Source organism: Enoplosus armatus, chromosome 14, assembly GCF_043641665.1.
Source record: "Enoplosus armatus isolate fEnoArm2 chromosome 14, fEnoArm2.hap1, whole genome shotgun sequence".
NCBI lineage: Eukaryota > Metazoa > Chordata > Actinopteri > Centrarchiformes > Enoplosidae > Enoplosus > Enoplosus armatus.
Window position 1 is genome coordinate 12,108,302 of NC_092193.1, and position 25,330 is coordinate 12,133,631.

General features: G+C 40.7%; 2 protein-coding genes across 7 annotated transcripts in view; both read right to left on the reverse strand.

Annotated features, from left to right (window-relative positions):
* Positions 1 to 7,828, reverse strand: prtfdc1b (phosphoribosyl transferase domain containing 1b). The gene is made up of 9 exons (XM_070918458.1): positions 7,771 to 7,828; positions 7,439 to 7,545; positions 6,031 to 6,214; positions 5,478 to 5,543; positions 2,904 to 2,921; positions 1,247 to 1,329; positions 999 to 1,045; positions 775 to 851; positions 1 to 629 (listed from the first exon to the last, which is right to left on the reverse strand). The coding sequence occupies exons 1-9, from the start codon at positions 7,816 to 7,818 to the stop codon at positions 582 to 584; spliced, it is 678 nt and encodes a 225-aa protein (XP_070774559.1). The 5' UTR covers positions 7,819 to 7,828; the 3' UTR covers positions 1 to 581.
* A 4,224-nt stretch (positions 7,829 to 12,052) lies between these two features.
* pbx1a (pre-B-cell leukemia homeobox 1a) overlaps positions 12,053 to 25,330 on the reverse strand; it is a 44,481-nt gene continuing 31,203 nt past the window's right edge. Inside the window, exons 3-9 of one of the 6 annotated variants that reach the window (XM_070918313.1) lie at positions 21,164 to 21,408; positions 19,243 to 19,433; positions 18,812 to 18,947; positions 18,119 to 18,278; positions 17,026 to 17,114; positions 15,746 to 15,835; positions 12,053 to 12,953 (exon numbers count right to left, since the gene is read on the reverse strand). In XM_070918313.1, the coding sequence (XP_070774414.1) occupies positions 12,861 to 12,953; positions 15,746 to 15,835; positions 17,026 to 17,114; positions 18,119 to 18,278; positions 18,812 to 18,947; positions 19,243 to 19,433; positions 21,164 to 21,408 (1,004 nt within the window). In that variant the 3' untranslated portion in view covers positions 12,053 to 12,860. Of the gene's footprint in view, positions 12,954 to 15,736; positions 15,836 to 17,001; positions 17,124 to 18,088; positions 18,308 to 18,760; positions 18,948 to 19,242; positions 19,434 to 21,163; positions 21,409 to 25,330 lie in introns of all 6 variants that reach the window. The other 5 variants (XM_070918311.1, XM_070918312.1, XM_070918309.1 and 2 more) reach the window with 5 other exon arrangements.

The following is a 25,330-nucleotide window of genomic DNA, read 5'->3' on the forward strand; positions in this document are numbered from 1 at the left end:
TACACCTCAAATACTGAAAAAACTAAAAGAGGTAGTAAGCGCACTTGTTGTTTAAAGAACTACTTTGTTTGCCCCTGAGTATTAAAGGTGACAGCAGGAGAACTAGCTAATGGAACATCAAACATGTACAGGTGAAGAAAATGTAAAACTATCATTAATTTCCTAATTAAAAATAACTCCCTTTTCTTTGCTACCTCTTCACACACTAACTTAAAAAAATCCATCACATTAATACAAGTCATGATTATCAAGTTCCTTATATTGCATACAAGAAGAAGACTGAAATGCATTTGTGTTAGAGTCAAACTAACCATGGCAAACAGTAGCAGTAACCCTAGCGTTAAACATTTTACACGTACATCAGTTCTGTAAACATGAAGAATAAGGTTGCAACTTTTTTCAGTGTCTATTGTTAAATCAGATATACGTTTCAAAGAGAGGCATGTTATAACAAAACAGGGATGCTTGAGATCAAATGTCACGATAGCAGCTGTAAGTGAACGGCATCTCAGGGAAAATGTTCAGGCTGGCTGTGAGATGACATCTGTGTGACAGTCGCCTGTTTCGCAGTCCTTTTTTTTTTAAATCTTGTATTTCATCTTCCCACTTTCGCTGATCACACAGATATGCTAAAAACAGGAGAAAAAAGAGAACAGTCAAAAGACAGAATCTGACATTCACAAAAAAGTCTTGATTTGATTCATGTATGATGGTCAGTGTTACTAGACACTCAGAGTCACTGTTGTCTACAATTAAAAAAAGGTGCTGACTTACATTTAGGTCTCTAAAATACTCATTGTAGTCTAAAGCATATCCGACCACAAACCGATTGGGTATCTCAAAGCCGACATCTGACATCAAAAGGAAAGAATGAACATTAGTTCTTAGCAAGTATTTCCACAGTCCACTGACTCACTGAATAACAAGCTGCGACAATTGTTTTAAATGTGAGTGAACCACTGACTCATTAACACATAAAAGGTTGGTCAGGTACGTACAGTCAGGAAGACATGCCGAGTTATGTGGAACTCTCTTCACCAGCAATCTGGGGGAAATGAAAGCAGAAATTTCTACCTGTCGCGTAGGACGTCAAGGGGCAGCTTTAAAACAGTAGTAGCTGAAACCTGCGTCACTTATTCTGTCTTTGTCTTGCTCTCTGTCTAGACTGGAAGGCGGAAATTGAGTGATTCACAAAGCAGGACAACTAGGCTGGTTTTGTTGTGAGGTCTTTGCAGCCATAACTTACCCTGCTACTTTGATCATTTTGGGCCTGAAGGCTTCAACATGTTTCAAGAGAGTCTTCATTGTCTTTCCGGTGCCTACAATGGCCTGTGAAAAGGAAAAAGATAGAAAAACTGGATTGAGAAAGCAAGAGATTGCCAATACGGAAATGCAGACAAAAAAAAAACAAGTGAAAAGGAAGAAGTTGGTCACACTGTACTAAAAATGACTTGACTGAAAAAAGGGAATTTAAAAACCAACACGTGATGTGACCTCTTACATTAGGAAGAGGTAAAAGTAGTGGTGGAACGAGGCCACAGAAGTGTGCTTTGTCATTTAGATGTGGGTCAACCTGCCCGTCATAGAGAATGGATTGTCCCAACACACTCACGCTAAACATTTTTCACATGTGACAGGATATGAGCAGAGGATAAAAGCAGGTGGAGAGAGCGCTCGAGTGTCCTGTTGCTCATGTAGAATGCTGTTTAACTTAAATATTACACAAGTAGAAGTATGAAAAGCTAATCAAATAAAAAAAACAAACGAAGAACAAATGCAGCTTTTCATTTTATTTTCAATGTTCTAATGCATTTCCATGTGTAAAGCTGTAAAGTTGTCTGGGTTTGAAAGATATTAGACAAATAAACTTGCCTTGACTCACATATGATCATATAATGACTGTAACCATTTCAGTATAAATACACTCCCTATATCCCTCAGAAATACAATGAGGACTGTCAATTTATATTTTGTATAAAAATATATTATATACTTATATATAATATAAAACAGGCTTAAAAAGGTGTATCAGCCTGACATATTATCTCCCCAAAGTTGATTTGGCTAACGTGTTAGCAAACAGTTTTGCAACGTCAGCATTTATTTTGAGTCGTGGCTCGGTCACCTGATGACTGTCAGCTCTGTTTTGGCTCTTTGGCTGCTAAGTGCTCCGACCAGCTAGTCGCTAACTTTGCCTGTCTGCTGTTTGGAGCTGGACAGGTAGTGTACAGTGGGTTTCTCAGAGCTTTTTAACTGAAAACAGCAGCCTGCTGCGGCCGAAAACAACACAGATGAGAGTGGTGAGGCCCAGCCAAAATAGCAAGTTTGTGCGCCGTAAAACCAAAACAAAGAGCTGAATGAAAACGCTCCTCAGAGCTGAGGGGAAACTGCAGAGCTGGGTGATAGCCCTCTGGGTTCATCATTATGAGCAACCTCTTTTTAAAAACTGTGACACTAAATAAAGAATAAAAGACAAACAAGAAACAAAACAAGCCAATGAGGTGCAAAGGCATATCCACATTTGGTTGAGCACTGACTAATGACTGTTGTTTCAAAATGTTTACTCATGCTATGTCTACATACAGTCAGTAACCATCACTGAATGACCATATTGATTTCTTTCTTGTAAATGTCATTTCTTCCTGAGTGCACCTACTCCCAATACAGGTCAGTTATTGTGCTAACAAGAGAAAGTTTATGATCATGTTGGAAAAAAACAGCTCTCTTATTTCCCAAATATAGGTCAACCCAATTTTAAAAAGTTTCCTCTTGTTGAACTAAGCTCCTGCGAAAGAGAAAAAAACTTTAAATGGCTCCTCTTGACCTGGATAACGAACCATGGCAAGGAAACACAATAGGCCCCGTTCGGAAAAACAAGAGAGGCAAAAACATGGTTGACTCACCTCCACAATCAGTACGTTCTTATGGGAGCATGTTGGGGAGAGAGGGAGGGAAGCAAACAAATTATTCTTGGTTAGGAACAGATAACAAACTGCTGTATCTTCTGATGTATCTTCTGATCAACCACACACACATTCCAAGATAACAGGACTGTGTAGCCGGTGATCTAAACAGCAACTAATTATACACTTGAAGTGAAAAATAAAAGAAATATTTTGAATACTGAAAGTTTTGTGTTGTACAGAAACAGAGAACTAAAAGGAAGGAATCCATGAGCTTCTGAGTAAAAACAGAAGTGTTGAAACATGGCCTATCAATCGAGTAATAACCAACCAAACGCCACATCAGTAAGACTTTTATTACACTTTATGATATCAGTAATTACACAAGGACATGAATGTAGCAGAAAAAAATGTCAGCCTGGTCCAGACTGGAAACCTACGTCCCTACAGTCCATCTTTGAATGTTACACTCAAATAGCTGAGATTCTGCAAATGTTTGTCTAATCAACTGGAGACAACTGGACACTATTTATTTTAAGAGTCCCAGTCTAAGCTCCAGTTCAACTGGAGCTAGGTCAAGATAAAAAAAAACAAACTTTTAACTGCCAAGTGACTGTTTGCAGATTACTCTACTTTTCAAACAAAGGATTCAGCCGAGCACACGGTCACGCTTTATTCAGGCTTCATTATTCATACAGAGTGCAGTAGACCCTGAAGAAATATAAAAAGGAATAAGCTATATATTAAAGTAAGAAAAGAAAGAGGACGCTACTGTCTGTCAGATACACTGTAGGGAGGGTGAAAGGCGTAACATGAGCTATGTAATATGTTCCTTGTCACACAATTAGTTCACTTCTTCCAGCAAAACATCGTAGCTCTGCGTCACAAACAGGCGACTAAATTTAGTTGTACATCACAGGGAGCTCAGGGATTTCACAAGCACACTTAAAATACTGCGAGCAAAGCAGCCGGCAATGACTCAAGCTTACTACCTCATATCCTATTCATGTTTCAGGCATTTATGCCACGCCTGGCTATAGGGCATATTAGTGTGTGTGCTCAGCTGAAGGGTGTGTGTGTGTGTGTGTGTGTGTGTGTGTGTGTGACTGTGAGTGTTCAGATCAGCTGATTTATATTACCTAGAAATACTCATGACTTATGACTCCCGTAGTAGTTGTTGAGTAATTCATCCCTGTGCTTGCTCACTCTCTCTCTCTCTCTCTCTCTCTCTCTCTCTCACACACACACACACACACACACACACACGCACACACACACACACAGTCTACATCAGGTGAAGAAACACCTGGACAACAACAACAAATCAGATCTGATGTGAAGTTGTGTGACAATTCATCGATTAATTCAGGAGAGTGATGTCGTTTTAAATGCTGTTGTATAAGTCAAGTGCAAATTAAAAATGAATCAACTGACTATTTTACATTTAAGTAATTTTTTAAACCAAAAGGCCACACACTCTCTGGATGCAGCTTCTTAAATGTAAGAATTTGCTGCTTTTGTCTGTTTTATGTGACACTGAAATGAGCATCTTTGGGTTTTGGACTGGCAATTTTGAAGACGTCTCTGCGGGTCTCCATGACAATGTGGTGGGTATTTTTACGAATTTCTAAAATAATAGGCAGATTAGTCAATCATGTAAATAATCGTTAGTGTTCATACAAGCCATTGTAAAGTGCAACAGAAGAGCCATTCCCACATTGTTTTTCTAGCAGAGCCAAACAAACGGGACCTCGTCTTCTACAGACCTTGCACTGAAGGACTCTTCTACTTTCAAAATAGACACAATGTTTTGTTTTTGTAATTTTCAGAGTTTAAACTGATTACCTTTATTGGAACACGGTACAAGTATAATTATCTATACCGGTGGCTCTTAACCCCTTTTTGCTTGAGACTCCTAAATACAAAGCAAAGTCTGGTTGCTCCAAGGGTGAGTTTTTTATTCTCACACTTTTCTTTTTGAGGCTCGAAGAGGTAAAACTGCAGTATTTCCCAAGAAGAAAAGCAAATATTAGAGAGAAGTCTCAAAAGTAAAAATGATTTTGTGTAACAGAATCTTTTTCATATTTCAAACCCCAGAGATCATCTCACAACCCCTTCCATTCAGTCCAGTAGTTGTGGTATATTCTGATCACATGATAACAAGACAAGCAGATGAAAACTGAGCCTGTAACAACTAGACCGCTGTCATCCTCCTGATCTCCTATGATAGCGAGTATATCCTCCCATTTACACGGATTCTACGTTTTGCTTCCACTGAGATAAAGTGGAAGAGGCCCTTAAACAATTACATTACAACAGCTGGTATCTGATCACCGCTGGGTTTGTCAGAAACTGCCATCTTTGATCTCCTTTACGGAAGCACTGAACCATTTCCTCAGGATGGAGAGCGAGATGGCAGATTAGAGGGAAGGCTGCCCTCTTGAGGCTGCCATCTATCAATAACCACCACCTCCATGCCACATTTCATTGTAATAAAGCTTATAATAATGTTTCACTGGACTGCTTTATTAAAAGTCGGGCTGTTTTCAATGGTGTAGATAACAGGAATATTACCTTTCCAGCTAAAAAAGACAAATCCTCTGCTCCGAGTATGTGAAGATCCTCTGTCGACTGGTCATTCTGAGGAAATAGAAATACAGAAAACTGACTGTTGTGATAGTATCAGTGAAAAAGATGTCATCCTGAAAGGTGTGGGTATATTCCCAAATTTAAAAGAGGTGATTCCTACTTTGATCCAATGTCAATTAGGAAAGTAAAGCACATTATTTTGCCTTTTCCAATTATTTTTATTTTTTTTAAGATTTCCACATTTTTGGACAGAAATCATCTTTAAACTTGAAACAAATGATGAACTTAAAGGTCAATGTGTATTTTATAGCACCGCACCATCACATAATATCATTGGTATACTCATTTCAAAGTCTGTGGTATTTCTCTCCTTTGCCTAGTCTTCATGGTGGCCACCGCAAACAGCACACTGTCATTACGTTGTATAAAACATAACTCACACATCTTCTGACTAAGTCATGGGACTCATCATGACTGATAAGCTTAAGCATGAAGAGCGCCCTCTCCACTGAGCGCTGTCTGTGCAGCAGAGGCTCACCAGGTAGCTCTTGAGACGGATGAAGTGGACCCTCATGGGGATTGTGCGGTCGGAGTTGCGGCTAAGAGCCTTGATCCTGTCCACCAGGTCGGCACAGAACTGGTAGCCTCCTTTCAGCACACACAGCACCACGATGTCATGGTCCCCCAGGTCGTCCATGATGTTTCGAGCCAGACGTTCTGTCCTGTAAACAACGTGTAAAGTGAACTTCATCTAAAGAAAAGTTGTGGTCTTGTCTTACAGGACTTACAGGAGCTAACATACGCTCCAGGAGTCTTTTTATAACAATGATCTACCCAGCAAAGTGATGTTTCCACCCGCCATGTTTTCACTCCTGTTTGTAAGTTAGCATGCTATCTCAAAAACATGAAATGAATATGAAATTCACGTGGAAGTTTAGGGCACAGGCTAAAGAACCAACAGTTTTTTGTGCAGATCTAAGAACCTTTAAACTATTTCTTAACAATGCAAGAGGGTATTTTTGAACATTTTTATAATCTTCTCAGAACGACTTTACTACAGCTGGGCAATATTCAGCAACAACAAAGGAAGAATAATATTGTAATATAAATGTTTTGTGTTGTTGTTTTAAATACTAATGTAGGCCTAATGAATGATTCTGAGTAGACCTGCAACGATTAGTCAATTGACAGAAAATAAAGTACTGCAAATATTTTGATAATCTAATAATCGTTTTAGTCATTTCTCAAACAAACATTTGCTTCTGAAATGTGAACATTTGATGCTTTTCTTTGTCATACATGATAGTGAATTGAATAAGTTTAGGTTTTGGAATTTTGGTCGGACAAACAAGACATCTGAAGATGATGTGGGAGATTATAAACGGCATTTTTCCCTATTTTCTGACATTTCAAAGACAATTAATGGAGAAAATAAGTGGCAGATCGATCAATAGTGAAAATTATCGTTAGCTGCATGAGCATCAATAACTAAGAAATGTCTTGTTTTGCTTTACATGTGTGAAGAGTTTTGTCCCATGTAATTACAATGGACATTGATTTGATTATATTCTATGTGACTGTGTGCAAACATGTTTCATGTTGTGATATGTCACTATTGAAAAAAAAAAAGTGATAAAACAACAACACAGCATTTCTATAAATGTAATCAAAATTACATTAACTACAGGGGATTGTGTGGCACAGTGCTGTCAGAATGATCTGTTTGTGAGTTGTGGAGCTTTACAGTAATCATGTTATAGAAGATATGCCAAAACAGTTTCACAACACACCATAGTCTACATCAAGTGATATCCCCTGAATCTTCCCCAAATCCCCCAGATGTGTCAAAAGACACGTACAGCTTTTATGCAACCTCTGAGGAGTCACAGCAGAAACATCTGGGGAGCTCAAGCAGCAGCAGGATTTGAGTCAGTTTGGTGTTGTACCTGTCCATTATCACTCCATGCGGAATCATGACACAGTCTAAATCTCCGGAGTAGTGAGCTGGATAGCTGAAGAGGTCTAAACTGTAGCCTGGCCAGTCATCGTTAATCTGGGAGGGAAGAGATAAACGCAAACATTATGTAGTAAAACACCAAACACGAGCTTTATTACACCAAACCAGCCTGAGAGACACATGTGGCTCTGAAGGAGAAACCTCTACAAGGTGCGCATAGCCGAGCCTGTGCATCCATGAATGACTAAACTTTTTCCTGCGCTGTGAGACGCCATGCAGCACTTGTCCCGCATTCCCTGTCCTGTTTTCTCATTTAATTACCACAATCCCGCCGCTTCCTCGGTCGGACTGGACGGAGACGTCTGCCATGTTGTTTTTCCGCCGACACAGAAAAGCCTCTTGTCTGAGGAAAGTGGTAGTGCAAGCTTTCAGAAAGGATTTGGCACCATGAGGAGAGAGGAGGAGCATCGACGTGAAGCTGCTTGTAACAACCAAACAGCGTGCACCCCCCTCTGTGTGGTGCAATACAGCTCTGCCGCCGCCAGGGGCGACACTGCACCTACATGTTACTCACTGTCCTCAGAGCTGCTGCTGCTGAGGAGGAGGAGGAGGAGGAGGAGGAGGCCCCTCTTCAGTGTTTGTTGTTTCCTTAAGAAAAAGTTCAGAATATTAGAGTCAAAGTATACTTAAAGTACCCAAAAGTAAAAGTACTCATTATGCAGAATGGATCTTTAATGTTGAAGCTGGTAAAGGTGGTGTACTTTATATATTTGATCTGACTTCTTAAATTATATATTAAAATTTAAGAATATAAGAATACCAACAAGAAATAGTCGTGCATTCAAAATTTAAAAGGAAAGTAAAAGTACAACAATGTTTTATCAGCAAAATGGACAGAAGCATTAACAGTAAAAATGATCCTTATGCAGAGTTATATTACTATGTGTATTATTGTATATTATTACTGAGGCATTTGTGTACAAGCAGCACATACAGAGTACTCAACAAAGTACCTCCAACAAAGACATCATTCAATGATCACACAAAAATGTAAGAATGACACACACACACACACACACAGAGGGGGGGGGGGGGTAGATAGAAAAAGAGATCCGCAGGAAAGACAAGCAGAAGACTATGCCGGGGACATTATGAATGTTTGTAGAGTTATGTAAGAGTAACTGAAAAAATGAAATAAGTGAAAAGCAAACTGCTATCAGAGTTTCAATTGAGCACCAATAAAACTGTTAAAGGCAATAATGAAACTTACCTTCCACTTTAATTCAAACACCACCCTCATCATGTGGATGATATGAATGTTTTTGAACAAATGTGTTAACATCGCCACCATGTGGAGAGGGACAGACACTTCTGGCCCTACTGAACGCTGCTTTTGTTCTAATCAAATCAATTTGTTTGTAATCTAATTTAATATTCCCCATATTTCTGATTCATACACCCTCTTGAACATTCTCAAGCATTATCTCATCTTATTTGGGACAAACAAACAAGGGAAAAGAAAGACTTGACGGCCTGTAATTTAAGAGATCCAGATGCCACACCCAGTCTCCTGTGCACATTATAATCTGTGTCTGTGCGACAGTGTGTGAGTGAGTGAATTTAGGATGAACCAGTGAGGGACTCGTGTGGTCAGTCAGTCCAGCAGCAGCAGCGGGGTCTGGGCTGTTGTGTCACTGCACATTAGAGCAGTCTGCTGGGCTCTGTTGAGAGGGGGAGGCAAGGTGTCAGGGCCACCCTCCCATTCTCTTCTGCGGCAGCTGTAATTATAAACAGTGGTACAATGACAGCTGGGGAGGCAGATGTCAACAGCAACATTAGATTTCAATCAGCCTGCACAGTGTCACCACTCCTGAGGAATGAGGAGGTGTAAAAAAAGAAGAAGAAAACGACGCTGCGTGACAAAACCCCTCACAAATGCGCAAAATTCTCTGCACAACTTATTTCTTAAATTATTTGTTTTTGTTTCAGATGATAACGCAGCAGGCTGTGAGGTGTTGTTATTATGATGAGCACTGAGCGATGCTGCACAAGCCAGAAAATGTATTTTTTTTTTTTTTGGATGAAGTCTTGTCAGATTGTTTCTGATGCCCTCTCTGTGTTTGGTGAGAGCAGGCTCCTTCGCTGCCCTCCAGGCGCAGGGGAGCAGTCTGGGTTTGGCATTTCACACTCGCTCAGCAGTCAAGGCCTGTGACCGTCCGCAGACTCTACAGCCAACTGCTCCCTTATACCCTCGTCCCTGTTGTTTGGCCAATTATGAATATTCAGCTGCTATGAAAGTAATTCTGTCAGACATGCAACTGTCCAGCCAGATAGCGTCAGCGGTGTTGTTTGTATTATTTGAAGGGAGAATCTCACAAGGACGCAACCATTCTTCTCCTTCACCATCAGATTTTGATATGTATGATGAATGTAAGATGACCTAAATACAACATATTGCCTGTTTCTTTCTTTCTTTGTCTAACCAAAGTTTGACAGATTATTCCTCTGTGCAATGGACCTCCATTGTTGTCAAAACACTGTTCACACATCACTGACCCACTCTGTTACACTGGGTGACATGCTCCTTCATTAGCGACAACATGGACTCGGTAGTTTGTTTTCAATCAATCCCACATACAGCACACCGTCCTGTGGCTGTAGATATCCACAAGAAGAGCACCAAATGAGTATTAATCCACAGCTGAAAATAGTCCCCAACAAAAATAAATATTTAGGCTTGTTTAAGTGATGTTTGCTAAAAACTATTGTCACCAGCTGTTTTAGAAAATTGGTGAGTTTAAAACAAACAAACATGTATTTGTGACTAGTTTTTATAGTTCTACATCATCAGTAGGAACGAATGAAGTTGAGTGCCAAAGACTGGGTAGGAAAGTCAGACTAACATATTTTTCGTTTTGGTCTTTTCATGATATGTTAACAATACCATACATATAGAATATCACCAGCCTTCTCCTTTAATTATAATTAATAATTTACTGTATCACCATGGTCATGTATAGCAGCATGTGTTAGTTCATAAAAATATTCATAATGTAGAAAACAGCTTCAATTTTCCGATTTTTAATAGTTTTGCTTGTTCCTAAAGGTCAAATGCAAATATGAAAGCTTCTCCAAAAGATAGTGACATCTGTCCAACTGCTACTCTAACAGTCAAAACACTAAAAACCTGACAAACTCTGTCTTTAGGTGTCTGTCTTTCTTTCTGTCTGTCCACTGTTACATAAACTTGATTTTGGTATAGCGTGCGTGTGTTTGTCTGAGAGCATGTACACTAATATGTTGGATAGGAGCCATAATGGAAGGCAGGGACACACACAGAGCCATCAAAGGCTTGATGTCTACTGGCGGTCACTAACCTTGGTTGACTTTCAGTTATCACAACAGTGACCGTCGAGCCACTGATGTCTTCGTGTGATGCCGAGCAAAATGAGAGAGTCTTTCCACAATAAAAAAGAAAATGCCGATGTACAGTCTCGCTGTATTACATATCATTTTTTTAATGTGTTGAAAACCCTTTCCAACAAAGCAAGTCAAGCACAATGGTGCACATAAACACATGTTGAAAGTTCATGAGCTTATTCACGAGTAGGAAAGCAAAAAAAAGTAATAGCCTACATTAAGCATACATAAAAAAATAACAAAACACAAAAACAAATAGGCCACACAACATAAAGTGTCTATAAACAAGGTTAGACTGCTCAGAAAACACATTATTTGACATAATGACTTGTCCCTTCTTTAGTGCTTAATGGTTAACATTTACAATGCTCATAAATGTTTTGACACTGAAAAAAAATCAGTTTGATAGTACAGAGACAAGCATGAATCCCATATGTCTACATTTGTTTTGGTGTCAATTCTAGGGTTACTAAAGCAGTACCAGCAGAATAATATATGAATGATTTTTATGTAAAGAAACGCCCAGAAGAGGACACAATTCATCAAAATGTGGAACGCAACATTATCTTTACATCAAAGTCCTCGTTGGAGCTGAGCGGCAGTTCAGGTACGTCCAGATGCTCCTTTCATGGCGATGATGTTCAGCAGCTCCATGCTGAAGCATTTCTGGACCTGTGCTGTAGATTCAGGAGCAAGGATCCACCGTGTGAGCACGTAAAACTCTATTAACATAATGACTTCCCTGTTTAAGTGGATTGTGGTTCATGTATTGAAAAACAAACTCAGTTACAGACGTTCTTGACAAACTTTCTCTTCTGCAGAAAGTGATATTTCCTCCTGTATTTCTTTCAATGGGACAGTGTTATTCACTCCATCGTAGCACCAGAGCTAAATGACAGAAGGCAGTGATTTAAATGAGCAGAAAAAGGCGTGATGCTGTATATATTTGATGAAAGAATATATTATAACTGACTTCATGATGACATGCTTTTTTTTGACAGTTTTGTTTTGGTTACATCAGCATTTTGGCATCGTCAGAAACTTTTCCTTCTGTAGCAGTGGTGGTGGAAAACAATAGAAATAACATAAAGGATTCAAGTAAATAAAAATATGTTTTCTCCTTGCCCAGCACAGATGAACAGAAAAACACAAAATTCCCGTTTTTCTAACTGCATCAGTGAATCCTGCAATTCTGTGACTGTCACTCTACCAATATGCTGCAGAACCAAAACCAACAGAGTGAAAAATTATTGTGTTTTTAAATTGATATATCCTCCGTCTTAATGAATGATGTCAAGCTTGTCCGATTTGATGACAAGTGTTTATTTATTGTTTTACAGATAACATACTTCACAGGGTTACCTTAGAGGTAAAGTCTCCTGACAGAACTCTGTTTTGACTCGTCGGAGGGGGGGGGTGGGGGTGGGGGGGTTAACATACTTTTATCAAGCACACATTGTAAACAACTGAGCAATATTTAAGTCTAAATGGCGTACCATAGAATAGGTGAGAGACAACAAAATGTTAAGTAAGAAGATGTGCCTCTTGCTTGCAAAGACAAAAGTTTCATTTTTACAAAACAAATAATGGTCACTGACATATTTTTTCTACTTTTTTTAGTGGCTGAGAGGTAGAATGAAGTATTTTCAGTTAAAACCAATGATTTGATTTATTTACTTTATCATATCATTTCATCATTCTGAGTGAAAACATTATGAGTGAATGAGTAACCCCAGCCCTCTGAATATAATGTGAAATCTGTACAAACGTCTCCATTGATTGCTGTATTGTTTGGATTTTTATTGTGAAACTTTTTGTTTTGTATCCCAAATGTCCAACGTTATAAGCTGAGGAAATATTATTCATTCTTTTTTTAGGATTTCACAGTACCTCTCCAAACTGTGGGGCAGAGAATTCCTTTGTTTAATACTGTGAACAGGAAGGTCAGTCCATTTTTTTTTGTTGTTGATGAGGTGTAGAGATGGATATATTCAGTTGGAAGTATCCGAATGAACGCTCCCGGGTCCTTCTGTTGGCGATGTCACTGACGAAGGAGTCGGAGCATCTTGCCAGCCACCATTTGTCTGCGTAGATATGACAGAAAGTAGTTAGCTTCATGGTGACACATTTTATTGTATTATACAATATTGGTATATTATTGTCTTTAAGGATAAGGTTGGTGCTATTCTATATTTGTTCTTACTGGCACTGAATTCATACTAACGAGCAGGCCTGATATCTCGCCTGTGCCATAGAGCTCCACTGTTGTTCAGAAACTATTAAAAACACATCAGGTACCAGCCACCAATGGTATATATTAATCCAAAGGTGAAAATAGTCCCCAACAAAGGCATATTTACTCCTGTTTGAGTCAGTTTTGCTATAAACTACTAACTTCTGCAGGAACAGTTGGACTCGGGGATGAGTGCCACAGGCAGGGAAGGAAAGTCTAAAGTATTGAGAGACGGACTAACACATTATTTATTGACAATAACATAAATATAGAATACCACCAGCCTTCTCCTTTCATTAAAATTAATGAAACTGGATATACTGCATCACTATGGTCATGCGCATTGATTTTTAAAAAAATATTCAGAATATAGAAAACAGCTTCAATTTCAGAAAGAAGAAGTTTTATTTGGTCCTTAAAGTAAAAGAAATATTACATAAATCCTTAATTCAAATGAAAATACGAAAGCTACCAAGTCTGTCCAACTCCTACTTTATAGTTGAAAAACTGACAAACACAGTTTTTAAGAGACTCTTCATTAAAAATGTCATTGTGCCACTTCCCTCATTTTTCCCTCCAAACGTCTGACATAATGTGAGATAAACAGAGGAGATGAAACATGGAATACGCAGACGCTTTCATATATCTCAGAATATACCCCTGAGATGGTTGATAAAAGAATAAATTATCACAGTAGAAAAAATAGCTCTTTAAAATGGAGGCCTTCTCACATCATGATAAAAGGTTGACTAAAGACCATTAAGGACATTAATTGCAATTTCCACGCTATTAGTGAGAGCTGGGAACGTGCTTTGGCAGCCTCTTATTTCCAAACCCTGTTATTTCGCGTAAAGACTGTCTGTCATCTTATTCAGAAGTAAGAGGGGGGAAAAAAAAGGATGGAAAAAAAAAACATTTCCAGCCTCTGAGAGAGGCAACACCCACCAGCAATTTGAGGGGTGTAATTGCTGTTCAAGGATAAAGAAGGCGAGGTGAACCACGAGAGTTCAGTCAGTGGATCTTAGAAAGGAGAAAATATTATCTGGGCTAAATAAATACAAGCGCCAACACTTCATTCACAAGCTTTACTCAAACACGGCAATTTTAGTTTAAAGTGTGTTTATTATAAAAGAACTATAAGAGAGTCATCTTCCAAAATAAGTTATTTCTGCTGATGATGTGTTTGTCCTGATTATTATAGTATGATTATTTACAGACCTGGACTGGACTGTGGGCTCATTGATTGGTTGAACTAGTTGTTGTAGCGACCCTTAGTTTCATTATTTAAATTCAGACTATTTATTATTGAAAAATTATGCGCTAAACATGTGTTTCTCTGAAAAATAAATACCTGGTGATCTTTGAACACATACAGCTGTTCTGAAGGTTCTTCCAGAGTTTTTCTTCTAGACATCTGGATAAAAAAATACTATTGCATTTCCTAATCGAGGTAGCTGGAAATGACATAGGTCCTTAATATTTTTGTTATTTTGTATAAAACATCCATATATATATATATCAATGTAACTGATAAAAAAACTTTAAATTTTGAGTAAGAAGATGTGTGATTTCTGGCTGCCATCTAGCATATTACAGAATATTTTTTCATCCAGATGGTTAGAAGAATCTTTAAGGATTCTGGAAATACCTTCAGAACAGTGTGTTAAATGACCTCCTGGCTCTTTTAAAGATCTGGAGATTTGGATACTTTGCTCTGTGACTCCAATGTCATGGTTATACATGAGAGGCACAAACTGGCACTAGAGCTTCATAAGACATTCATGGTTCAATTTGGTAATTCAATAAATTTGGTTTAAATTCCCAAATTCCTACGAACACTTGGCGTTGCACTTTAAAAAGTACAAAATATTTTGTCTGCTTCCATTAGTCTAACACACCAGCACAGTATATCGAACACCTATTTCCAGTTGAGGCTGTTTGTAAGTGGCTTGATGTAGCCGTGTGCTTATTTTAGCAGGAGGGGTGTTGCAGGCTTGGCTGTCAGTGCCGCTGTTCCCGTGGATGAATGATCTGACCAATGTGCTTGGACTGTTAGCCCAGAGCCCCACTCTTTCTGTCCCTGTGACTGTCGTATTGATTCTGTTCAGCCCCGCGCAGCCTGTCGCTATGGATCTACATGCTAACGCACTGCCTCCAGTGTTGCCTGTCCCGCCCAGCCCAGCAAGGAGACCTAGAAAACTGGCCCGGCCTTTGACAGGCTAGTTAAGGAGTTATTTTAAGAATTAGCAACTGGGAACTTTTTTTTGTGAAGAGGGACGGGAGGTATGACTTGTCCTATCGTGCCAATGTGAGAGCAGCGTTGGGAGGGAAGATGACACCTGTGTCCTTGTTCCTGTCGACTGCAGGTGTCTCGCTAACGCTAATATCCTCCGACAGACTAGGAGCGTGTCCAGCTACTCAGCCTGGTAGCTGCCTCATTGCCTGCCACCTAGGGCACGGCTGGAGCAGGGGGGCAACTGGCTGGACAACAGCCCAACCCCGGTAAACTCTGCTAAATGGCATCCCAGCGTGCACACAAAATTACACAATATTATACACATCCTGCAACTGGGGAGTCATTGCACAGTAAGACAGCAAAGACAACGTTGAGAGGGACAGAAGGAGATTGTTTACAGGTCTTACGTTGATGCCCTGTGGACTGTACATCTGGCTGGCTGCGAGGCTGTCACTGTATCCTCCGGTCTGGCTGATAACATGGCGAAGGGTATCCACCTGGAACAGTGGGGACACACAAACAAAAGGCCTGGTCAGACAAAAGCCCTGGATAACAAAGACAGCCATGCACAAGGAAAGGTCAGTCTGATAGTAAAAGGGTACCATAAACAGGAAAAGGTTACAAACAGTGAATCTGAATGATTTTGGCTGCTATTACAAGCTTGATAACAGACGTCGCAAAAAGGACAAAAATACAAGAAAAAACGACAAGAAGTAGCTAATTATGAATGTATTTGATTCTTCTACCACGCATGACAAAATGCTCTGTGAATCTTCATGTCGAAACACGTTTACCCAACATGGCTGCCAATAAAAAGATGGTGTAACTGAGGTCTTACATTATTTAATTATTAAAATTTTTATTGGAAAAACGCCATTTCAATGTTCGTCACAGATTCACTGGAAGCTGCTTTGGTGCTCTTGGCAGAGCAGCCTGCCAGGTTATGCATGAAAACACACCTGCCATATGGATTTCACAACAAATAATACCTATTTCTACTCAGGAGGCCAATTTAGTCAAAGTTGTACTTTCTCTTTTCTTTTCTTTTGTTGCTTTCTTTTAATTGTACAACCCTGAGAGCGAGGAAATTCTGACATGTTCAGAAAAATAACCCTTTTAAAGGAACATGAGTTTCACTAATTAAAGGCCAACCCTGCAGACCTCTTTACCTCCTGTAAGGGTCGTCCCCTTTTGCATATTCATGAACAACCTAAAGCATTTGGAGAGCTGATGTGAATAGAAAAGAGGGTAGGAGGGGGGTGGAGGGATGCCAAAAGCCCTGAAACCAAATGAGAGAATCACCTCGGGTGGTGATTCCTTAATCTATGGTGAGAGTTGTAACACTCAGAAACACTGTGCTGGTCATCACTGTCCACTGGGGCAAGGTCAGGGAGCCACAGTGCACCAGTGGCTATGTGAACTCTTGTCAGGAGCGCTGATGAGTGTTGCACCGTTTCCAAAACTGTCTGCAGTCGTCTACTCTACTGCGGGTTGACAATGGCTTCCACATTAATGTAAAGCCTCAGGCAAAGTATAACCTCTGTTTCACTGTGTAGGTCAAGTTGTTGTGGGCATCTGCACTCGCAGACTGGACAGTGGTTGAACAATTTCACATGTGATCTCAAGAGTTCACGTAGGACGCTAAACTTGGAGAGGCGCCTACCTGGGATTGTATGTTGGCCCCAACCTGCCCCCCTTGGTACGAGTCCCCATTGAGGGACTGCACACTCATGAACAAGTCTCCGGAGTTTGACATGTTAAAAGAGCCTGCAGAACCTGAGAATACACAGAGGCAGAGAAGAAGAAAGAGAGCAAGAGAGTAGGACACAGATGACAGAGGAGAGAGAGAGAGAGAGAGAGAGAGAGAGAGAGAGAGAGAGAGAGAAAAGTAACAGGGAAGAAGACAGGAACAGAAAAAGGAGTTAAAATGATCATGCATAAGCAATAGTGCATTAAGTGGGTTAGTTTGGGAGGGCAGCTGGCATCATGAAAAAGGCTTTTTCTACAAACCTGAATGCTACAGATGCAGTATGCGTACATTAAAATATCACTGAAGCATCATTTAAAAAGGAAAAATCCAGCAACAAGAAGCATGAGACAGATAATCATCATAAAACTGTTTAAGTCCAGTCTAAACGAGCCTTATGGATTGTACTGTAGTTAAATGTCCGTGCTGCTAGTGTTTCATTAAGGAAGTAATAATTGATCTGCAGGAAGACCCAAAGAATTGTCTTCGTCCTTTAATGGACCCCAGCTCCCCAGATGTAAAGAGACCATCGCGTAACTTGATTTCAACACCCGGTCCTAATCCAATACAGTTGCGAAGTCTCTATATGACAAAAGACTCCGCTTGCCCTCTGAGCAGCTTAATGGCATGCACAAGGTCAACCGGACAAGAGGCAGGAAAAATTAACGTCCACAAGAGCAAGAGGTCAATAACAGAGATGGAGAGAGAGAGAGAGAGAGAGAGAGAGAGAGAGAGAGAAAGAAAATGAGTGAGAGAGACAGACGGCTAAGGCGGAGAAGAAAGAGAAAAAAATGGAACAAGAAGAGCAAGAAAGCCACATCATATTACTGTGTTAGTTCAGGAGAAGAGGGGCCGTCTGTTAGTCTGAATGAAACAGCACCAGAGACTGAATTCTTGAGTCGGGGCTCAGGTATGAGAGTATTGTTGTGCATCTATCTGCTCTGGTATAAAAAGAATATTTTCTAATTCTTCTATCTATAGAGCCCCTTTTAATATAACCAGTGGTCTGTGATCAGTTGATGATTCGGCTCACCTGCTGAGTTGGGGGTCGATGGGGAGTTTGCCTGGCTGCCGTGAGCAGACACACTGGTAGCACTGACTGCGGTCCTCGCTGCGTACATGTTGGCCTCTTCCTGGAACTTGCCGATGTTTTTCTTGTATCGGATTCTCTTGTTCCCAAACCAGTTTGATACCTGTCGAAACAGTAATGACAAGCAGTAGCTGAGTTATGATAAATGTAACCCGATATTGATGCAAACAAAGCAATTAAGGACAAATAATGAGTATTAATACTTAATAATTAAGCCTGGCTTATGCTTCCACCGTTTTTTGGCTGCTGTGACATAATTGGTTTTCACATGGACATGGTCTAGGTTTTTGTACAGATAACTTTTTTCTATGATTTTGTCTTATTGGACAGAAAAAGTAAAAATTCCCATACAATACTATTCATAAAATACTGTATAAATGCAACAAAATTCGGTATGCAGCCAATGTTGGCAGCTTATGCTGATGTTTGGTGATTCAAGTGATTATAAGTTGAGTTTTACTTGAGTCAGTGCCAATAGACAGATAGCAACCGCAGCATTGCAGCAATCCAAAATTATGTTAATATTGCATTTCTTTCTGCAATCTTTTTACTAGTGAGTAAATGTTGATTTTGATCGATTTTCACCAAACGATGAACCTCACAATCTAAGCAGATAGCTTTGTTCATTCTGGTTACCTGTGACACTGTGATGCTGCATTTCTTGGCCAGCTCTTCTTTAGCCTCCTCGCTGGGATAGGGGTTACTGAGGTGGGAGTAAAAGTACTCGTTTAGGATCTCTGTCGCCTGTTTGTTGAAATTCCTCCTCTTTCGTCTGGACAGCAGAGAGGAGACAGAATGGAAAAGAAATGTATAAAAATACATGAATTCGTCACTTGTACCTTCATTTAACCAGGTTAGGTTTAGTTTATCTGAACAGTGCTGAAACAGTAAAGAACAGTTAAAAGCAATGCATTTATAAAAAAAACCCCAATCTAACAGAATCTGTCTGACCAATGGGAACAAAATAAAAATATATATGCCTTTTTCAAAAACACTTTAGAGCACAAGGAATTAAAACTGAAGGATAGTTTTGTTAGATTTTGTTGCCCACATGGACACACACAGACCTGGCGTCGAGAAAGCGTGAGCGCAGGATCATGACGGCCTCGCAGGTGCTCTGTTTCAGCTGCATCTGGATGGAGCTGAACTTGCGGTGGATGATGCCGACCATGCGCTCAATCTCTTTGGGCGAGATGGGTCGTGTTCGAGACTGCTCCCTCAGCAGGTTCATCACATGGGTGGTGAACTCATTGCACGCCTGGATGCACAGACAGACAGGATTCATAAAAAGAATAACTATCATGGAGGCTGGGCAACTTCAGACAGAACAAAAAGGGGTGAAATTGGATTCTGGAGAGGCTGCACCTCCACTGGTAGGCCTTGGCCTTGTAGAAGCAAGCAGCGCTGACAGTATAACAGCAGCAGCGTTAGAGGTAATAAGAATAGTCTAAATTAAAGCAGCAGACACAGTGCGATGTTTCACGCCAAACAAATGTGGCGGTGGAGTCTTACAGTGGAGGCAGCGAGACTCGCAGTGCTCTGAATATTAAAAAGACTTCTCTTCAATGGAAGAGAAAATGTGACAAGTGAAGAGAAATCTAAAATGACAGCAGGCTTTCAGTCCCGTTAACGTTCAAGAGGTTTAAACTGTCTCGCTCTCTTTTCACTCCATCTTTCAGTCTACCTCGTTCTCTCTCTGTCTGAATCAGTCACTGGATATGACTGCATTCAGAGTCAAGGTGTCTGTTGCTTGTCAACACCAGGGTTACGTCAGTCAAAGTGATGCACCGAGCAGCCGTTCTGCTTGCGCACACACGCCAGACACTACTCACTCAAACACGCGCGAGGTGTACGTAGCGCGGTGACACAAAAATGCTCAGGTGTGTATTGACTGTGACAGTTAGCGATGACTAGCCTTCCTTGGAGAAGATGACAAACCCAGAATGCTTTGACTTTCCGAGGGAATGACAAGACGTACAGTCTTTGGAAAAGAGCTGGTGTGTGACTGATATAATGGCTGCTCGCCTGCTGAAGATAGCATCTCTGAAAGCTTGGCTTGTCATGAGTTGGCCTGTGAGAGCTGATTTCAATAGCATTATACTTAGTTAAAAATATCTCATCCATCATTTCATACCAACTTATTTCTATTTATAGTAGGTTCACAGATGGAGATTTTTCTAGCATGCATTGGACAAAGGGCAAGAGAAAAGCCTTGGACACAACGCCCAATAGTTATGGAGCTAAAACACAATATTCACTCTCATCACTATGGGCAATTTAGAGTCTTCAATTCACCTTAGCTGCATGTTTTTTCACCATATAAGGACAGACAGAAAGTTTAGGGAGAACATGTAAACTCGATATAGAAAGGATAAAGACCAAGTCTCAATCAAGTATTATCACCGCTACATCTTTTGTCCCCACGAAGCCCACAGTAAATGTTTTTGCAATTTATGAGTCAAGCCACATGTCAACAATGGAACAATTTATAAAGACTAAAATCACTGACAGTTTTTTTCTCTATCCATATCCACCATTAGTCAAGATGATGTCCAGCTGTTTCAGTAGTTTCTATAGTCGCCACCTGAGTAGTGGGAGGATTTTGGGAGACATTGATGTGAACTTTCTGTCATGAAATAATGAAGTAGACACTCGTAAAGGTGAAGTCAAAACACTGAGGTGCAACAGGGGATCTGTGAAGGGAACATAAAATAAACAAATAAAGGGGCTTAAAAGAGTGCCAGGCTTGTGGACATACTAACAGGGCAGATATTCCTATTAACGGGGGATGAGTGAAGTCTATCATCCACATTCAATGTGTGGTATATGGGGTATTTAATGATAAAATACTTATATGCAATATGAATATCTGCTACAAGAAGAGGAACTGAGCTAAATAATTGAGAATAACAAAATCTGAGAAAATGTTAACTGTGTTTTGGAGTAGCAGGAGAGCTGGTGGTAAAACAAAGTATTCTTCTTTCCCACCTGTTCATACTTCTCCAGCTCCGTGTGGTAAATTTGTCGGATCTGAGTTAGCTTGGCCCGGTAGTCGGAGTGTTCTGCTGAGTTGTCGGCACCAATGCCACCAGTGGCTGCTGCCGCGGCGGCAGCAGCTGCTGACCCACCGCCTTTCTCTGGCCCGGCCACGCCCTCCGCCAGCAGCATGTTGTCCAGTCGCATCAGCTGAGGATCCGGAGGCTCCTCCTCCTGGGCGCCACGGATACTGAGCACTGCGGAGGACAGGAGAGGAAGACATGAAAACAATGATAATAAACAGTCCTATTTACAGGAATGTTCAAAATGACTGAAGAGCAAGAATTTTACTATGACTGAGCAAGAGTCTTAACTATTTCTCCCGCTGCAGCTCACCAAGTGAACTCCCTGAAATATGGCCATCGTTTTAATAGTTCAAGTCTGAGCCATAAAAACCTGCAGCCTCACAGAGGCTGGCAGCTCGGCAGGACCATAAAACTATCATTTTATCGATTCTGACTATAATTTCATGTAAAAAAAATTAACACAGCCTTCCACCAGAGTTCATCTTTCATTGCTCTCCTTATGCTCAGACTATGTTTAGTTTCTGGCTGATAGCTTTATTATGTTGTCAGATGCTATCTAAACAGAAAAATAAACTAATAACACAAGTTAGACACAGCATATTAATGCAGAGACACCTGGCTTGGACAAGTTAGTTAGTTCCAACGCTCGATTAGGATACACAAATTGAAAATATAATGACTAAAAAAGAGCAAGCAAAAAAGTATAGTAAAGGTAAAAGTTCAATATTCACTATCATTTGACTCGTGATCATTAAGGTTAAATATTAATAATAACATTGCTCTAATTTCAACATCAAACTGGATGTGCAGTATTTTGGATTGGTTCTCCCCATATCAAACAAATAACTACTAAATGACCATTGTAACATCACACCTGGAACACCGGTGCAGTATTCATAGTGTTGTAATCCTAATTTAGCAGGACAAAGGATGTTTTTTACAACTGAGACAGTGAGGTCTGTTTACACACTTGTTTGGGGGTTTGAACCTGCACGTCTTCACACACCTACAGGCGCTCTGCTCTCAGCCAACACTCAGCTCCCATGGTGTGGAGAGTGAAGTGTAAACACAACAAAGACAGGCCTGCTGAGATGGACATGTACAAACAACATACACACTAAATGTACACATAAACAAATGCAGTCTTGCGCACACCCAGATATACTGAGCACTTGCACAAAAACTATGCTGCTGACTGTTTGAAAAATGCCACTTTAACTATATTCTAGAGTATAACACACACAGGTGTTTCCCCAGGATTTTTAATTCAGGATCAGCTGTACTGCCCTGCCTCTTTCTGCCACCAGAAGGCTCCCTCGGTAAAGCAGCCGAGCGTCCTGCTTTTCTCCGAGGTGCTGACAACAGCCGACCAGGTGCAGCCCTCCGTTCCATCTACTGTCTTCAAGGACAAAGACAAAGCTCACGCTGCCACAACATTTTTCACACACACTTTAATCTACGCATCTATCAAAAACGTTTCAGGAGGACAATCTAATACTACATCCTGGATGTCTCTTCCATGATGACTGTAGACAGTGACTGTAAATGACAGGTTGTGTGACAGAGCAGTAAAGCCATATTGTAGCCCACAGTCTCCGGTCACAACGACGGCTCTTTTGTAATGAGGATGTAAGGTTGAGTCGCCCTGTGACCTTTCTGGTGAGCAGGGGGTCCAGATGCATTCCCGGGGCCGCATGGGAAGCTTGTCTACCGTGGTCCTCCTCTTTTCAACCCCCCCACCCTCCCCCCACCTCTCCTGTTTCCTTCCCTCTCTTTTTCTCCTCCAGCAATAACATCATCCATTCCCATCAGCTCCAACACGTGAGCAAGCTCAGCTCAAGAGGCAAATGTCAATGGCTATCAGACGGCTGGAAAAGGTCAGGAGTTCAGATGGGGAGCAGACGAATGTGTGTGTGTGTGTGAAGGGGGGGGGTGCATGTGCATATGTGCTGGTAGATGAATATGTGGATATTTTTCATGTGAATCGCACCAGCGGGAAATTATAACACTCGCCAATTTAATTCTGACAAAATAGTGGCACATCCCAACCAGAGGGGGGATCTAATGAGCCTAAGAGTGATTTATTCATTCCCTCCAAGTCCCCGAGTGCACAACTAAAAGCATGAAATGGATTAAATAAATACAATTAATAAGGAAAATCAAACAATTCACTGTGCTGTGGCATAATTACCCTAACCACAGCCATCAGCTTTATTTATTTCTGTTCAGTAATAGCAATGAAATCGATTAGACCTCAATGCCAGTCAGAGTGCTCGTTGTGAACTCTGCAACCATAGACCATACATTAACATAATCACCTGACAGAGGGAAGTGCCCTCTATTACAATACATCACATGCTCCCAACACTTGTATTGCAACACCAGAAACCTTTCATACGCACTTTCTAGTCTATTGCAGCAACAAAGGCATGGAGTCCATACCGCTCTGCAATTCCCTTATTCCATGGACAGTCACAGATTAGTATCTCTAAAAGGAAGATGGCCGTCATCTAATCTTGATCATTACCGACAGACTTAATTGAACAATGAGAGGACACAATTCCCCTCTCTGTCGCTTCCTCCCTCCCTCCCTCCTTCCTCCTCTCTTCTTCTCTCCTCCCCTTTGTGCCTGCTCTTGTATAATTCCTTCCCTGAGATGTGGGGCACTAAACCCAAAAAGGCAAAGCATAAAAAATGAATACGTATCATAAACAATTCTCGAGCTGTTTCCTGAATAATGAATGGAATTCTAAGAATAAGCCTTTGTTTTGGTTATTGACTAAATTAATTTCTGCTGTTTTACTTCCTTAAGAGCTGGCTCATACCCATCGCCACACTGCCTGCTGTTTGCAGACAACAGGAGAGTAAATAAACATGACGATTAAGCCACCCACTCATACGGGGAGAATCAAGGTGCACACACACACACACACACACACACACACACACACAAACAACACAAACATACACTTTGTGCATGAATGTAAGCACTCAAATAGGCACTCACACACACACAGGAAGATACACAGCTATACACATTGGCAGATTACCCTGAGCACCCAGCCTGGCGCCCTGCGAGTGCTTTTAAATGAAAACATGTTTAATTAATGATGTTGAAGTATTCTGTCACAATTAGGAAGATTTACGGTCAAACAAGGCAGCAGTGATGTCCCTGACAGCCATGATGAAAGTTTACCCTTCTTGCCTCTGACTGGCAGCTAGCAGCCAACACTGGACTGGATCCATTTCCCATCAATACAGTAATGCAATACACTCCGCAAGCACTGTAGTGTATATATGTGTGTGTGTGTGTGTGTGTTTCTGTGTGTCCTTCCTTGCTTAGCTCTTGTACACATCACATGACCCCAGAGAGGGGCAGGCAGTGGCTGTGCTCTCTATTGATTGTGTGGGCACACGTCATCTAGGGTTTCAGCAGTTAATAAATCAGGCCTGCTCCTGACACAACCGTGTGTGTGTGTGTGTGTGTGTGTGTGTGTGTGTGTGGGCCTGTCACAGACCAGTCAGCAGGAGTGAAAGCGACAGCCACATGATAATGTAACATCACCACCATTCATCCCTGCCACACAGCATTCTGAGACAAAACAACAACAACCTAGGAACCTGAAAAAAAAAGCAGCGTGATTTACAGCAGACATGACAAGTATCACTAATACAAATCCTCCCCTCCCCGCTCCTTGAAGGAGTTCAGCATCCTGCTCTCATCTGCATTTCATACAAGCCCAATAAAGCAGTCTTCATAAGACACAGCACTGTTCCATATTTCATATTGACCCACACACTGGAGGTAAACTACAGTGCTAAGCAATGCTATTATCATTACTGAGAACACTAAATGAATATTATGTTACATTACATCCAGTTTACTGTATATGTTGTCATTTCTACTGAATTGAATCTGGGCTTTAATAAAGAAAGGACAATCATTATGGGATTACTAATCAGACCATTAAAGCCTGTGCCATGAAAACAATTGCTGTATTCTAAATATTGTTATTCAAATGGTGTTTAAATGTTCTTTACTGTATTTGTATTTAATCTGATGAAAACTAGATTTGTGGTCTATCCATGAACT

Bases quoted from the DNA above. Each gene is read 5' to 3' on its own strand.
- prtfdc1b (XM_070918458.1), bottom strand. From the start codon at position 7,818: ATGGCAGACGTCTCCGTCCAGTCCGACCGAGGAAGCGGCGGGATTGTG. The intron at 6,215-7,438 runs GTACAACACCAA...CGTTGTTTACAG, and splicing joins CATGGAGTGATAATGGACAG to GACAGAACGTCTGGCTCGAA. The intron at 5,544-6,030 runs GTGAGCCTCTGC...CTATTTCCTCAG, and splicing joins TCCGTCTCAAGAGCTACCTG to AATGACCAGTCGACAGAGGA.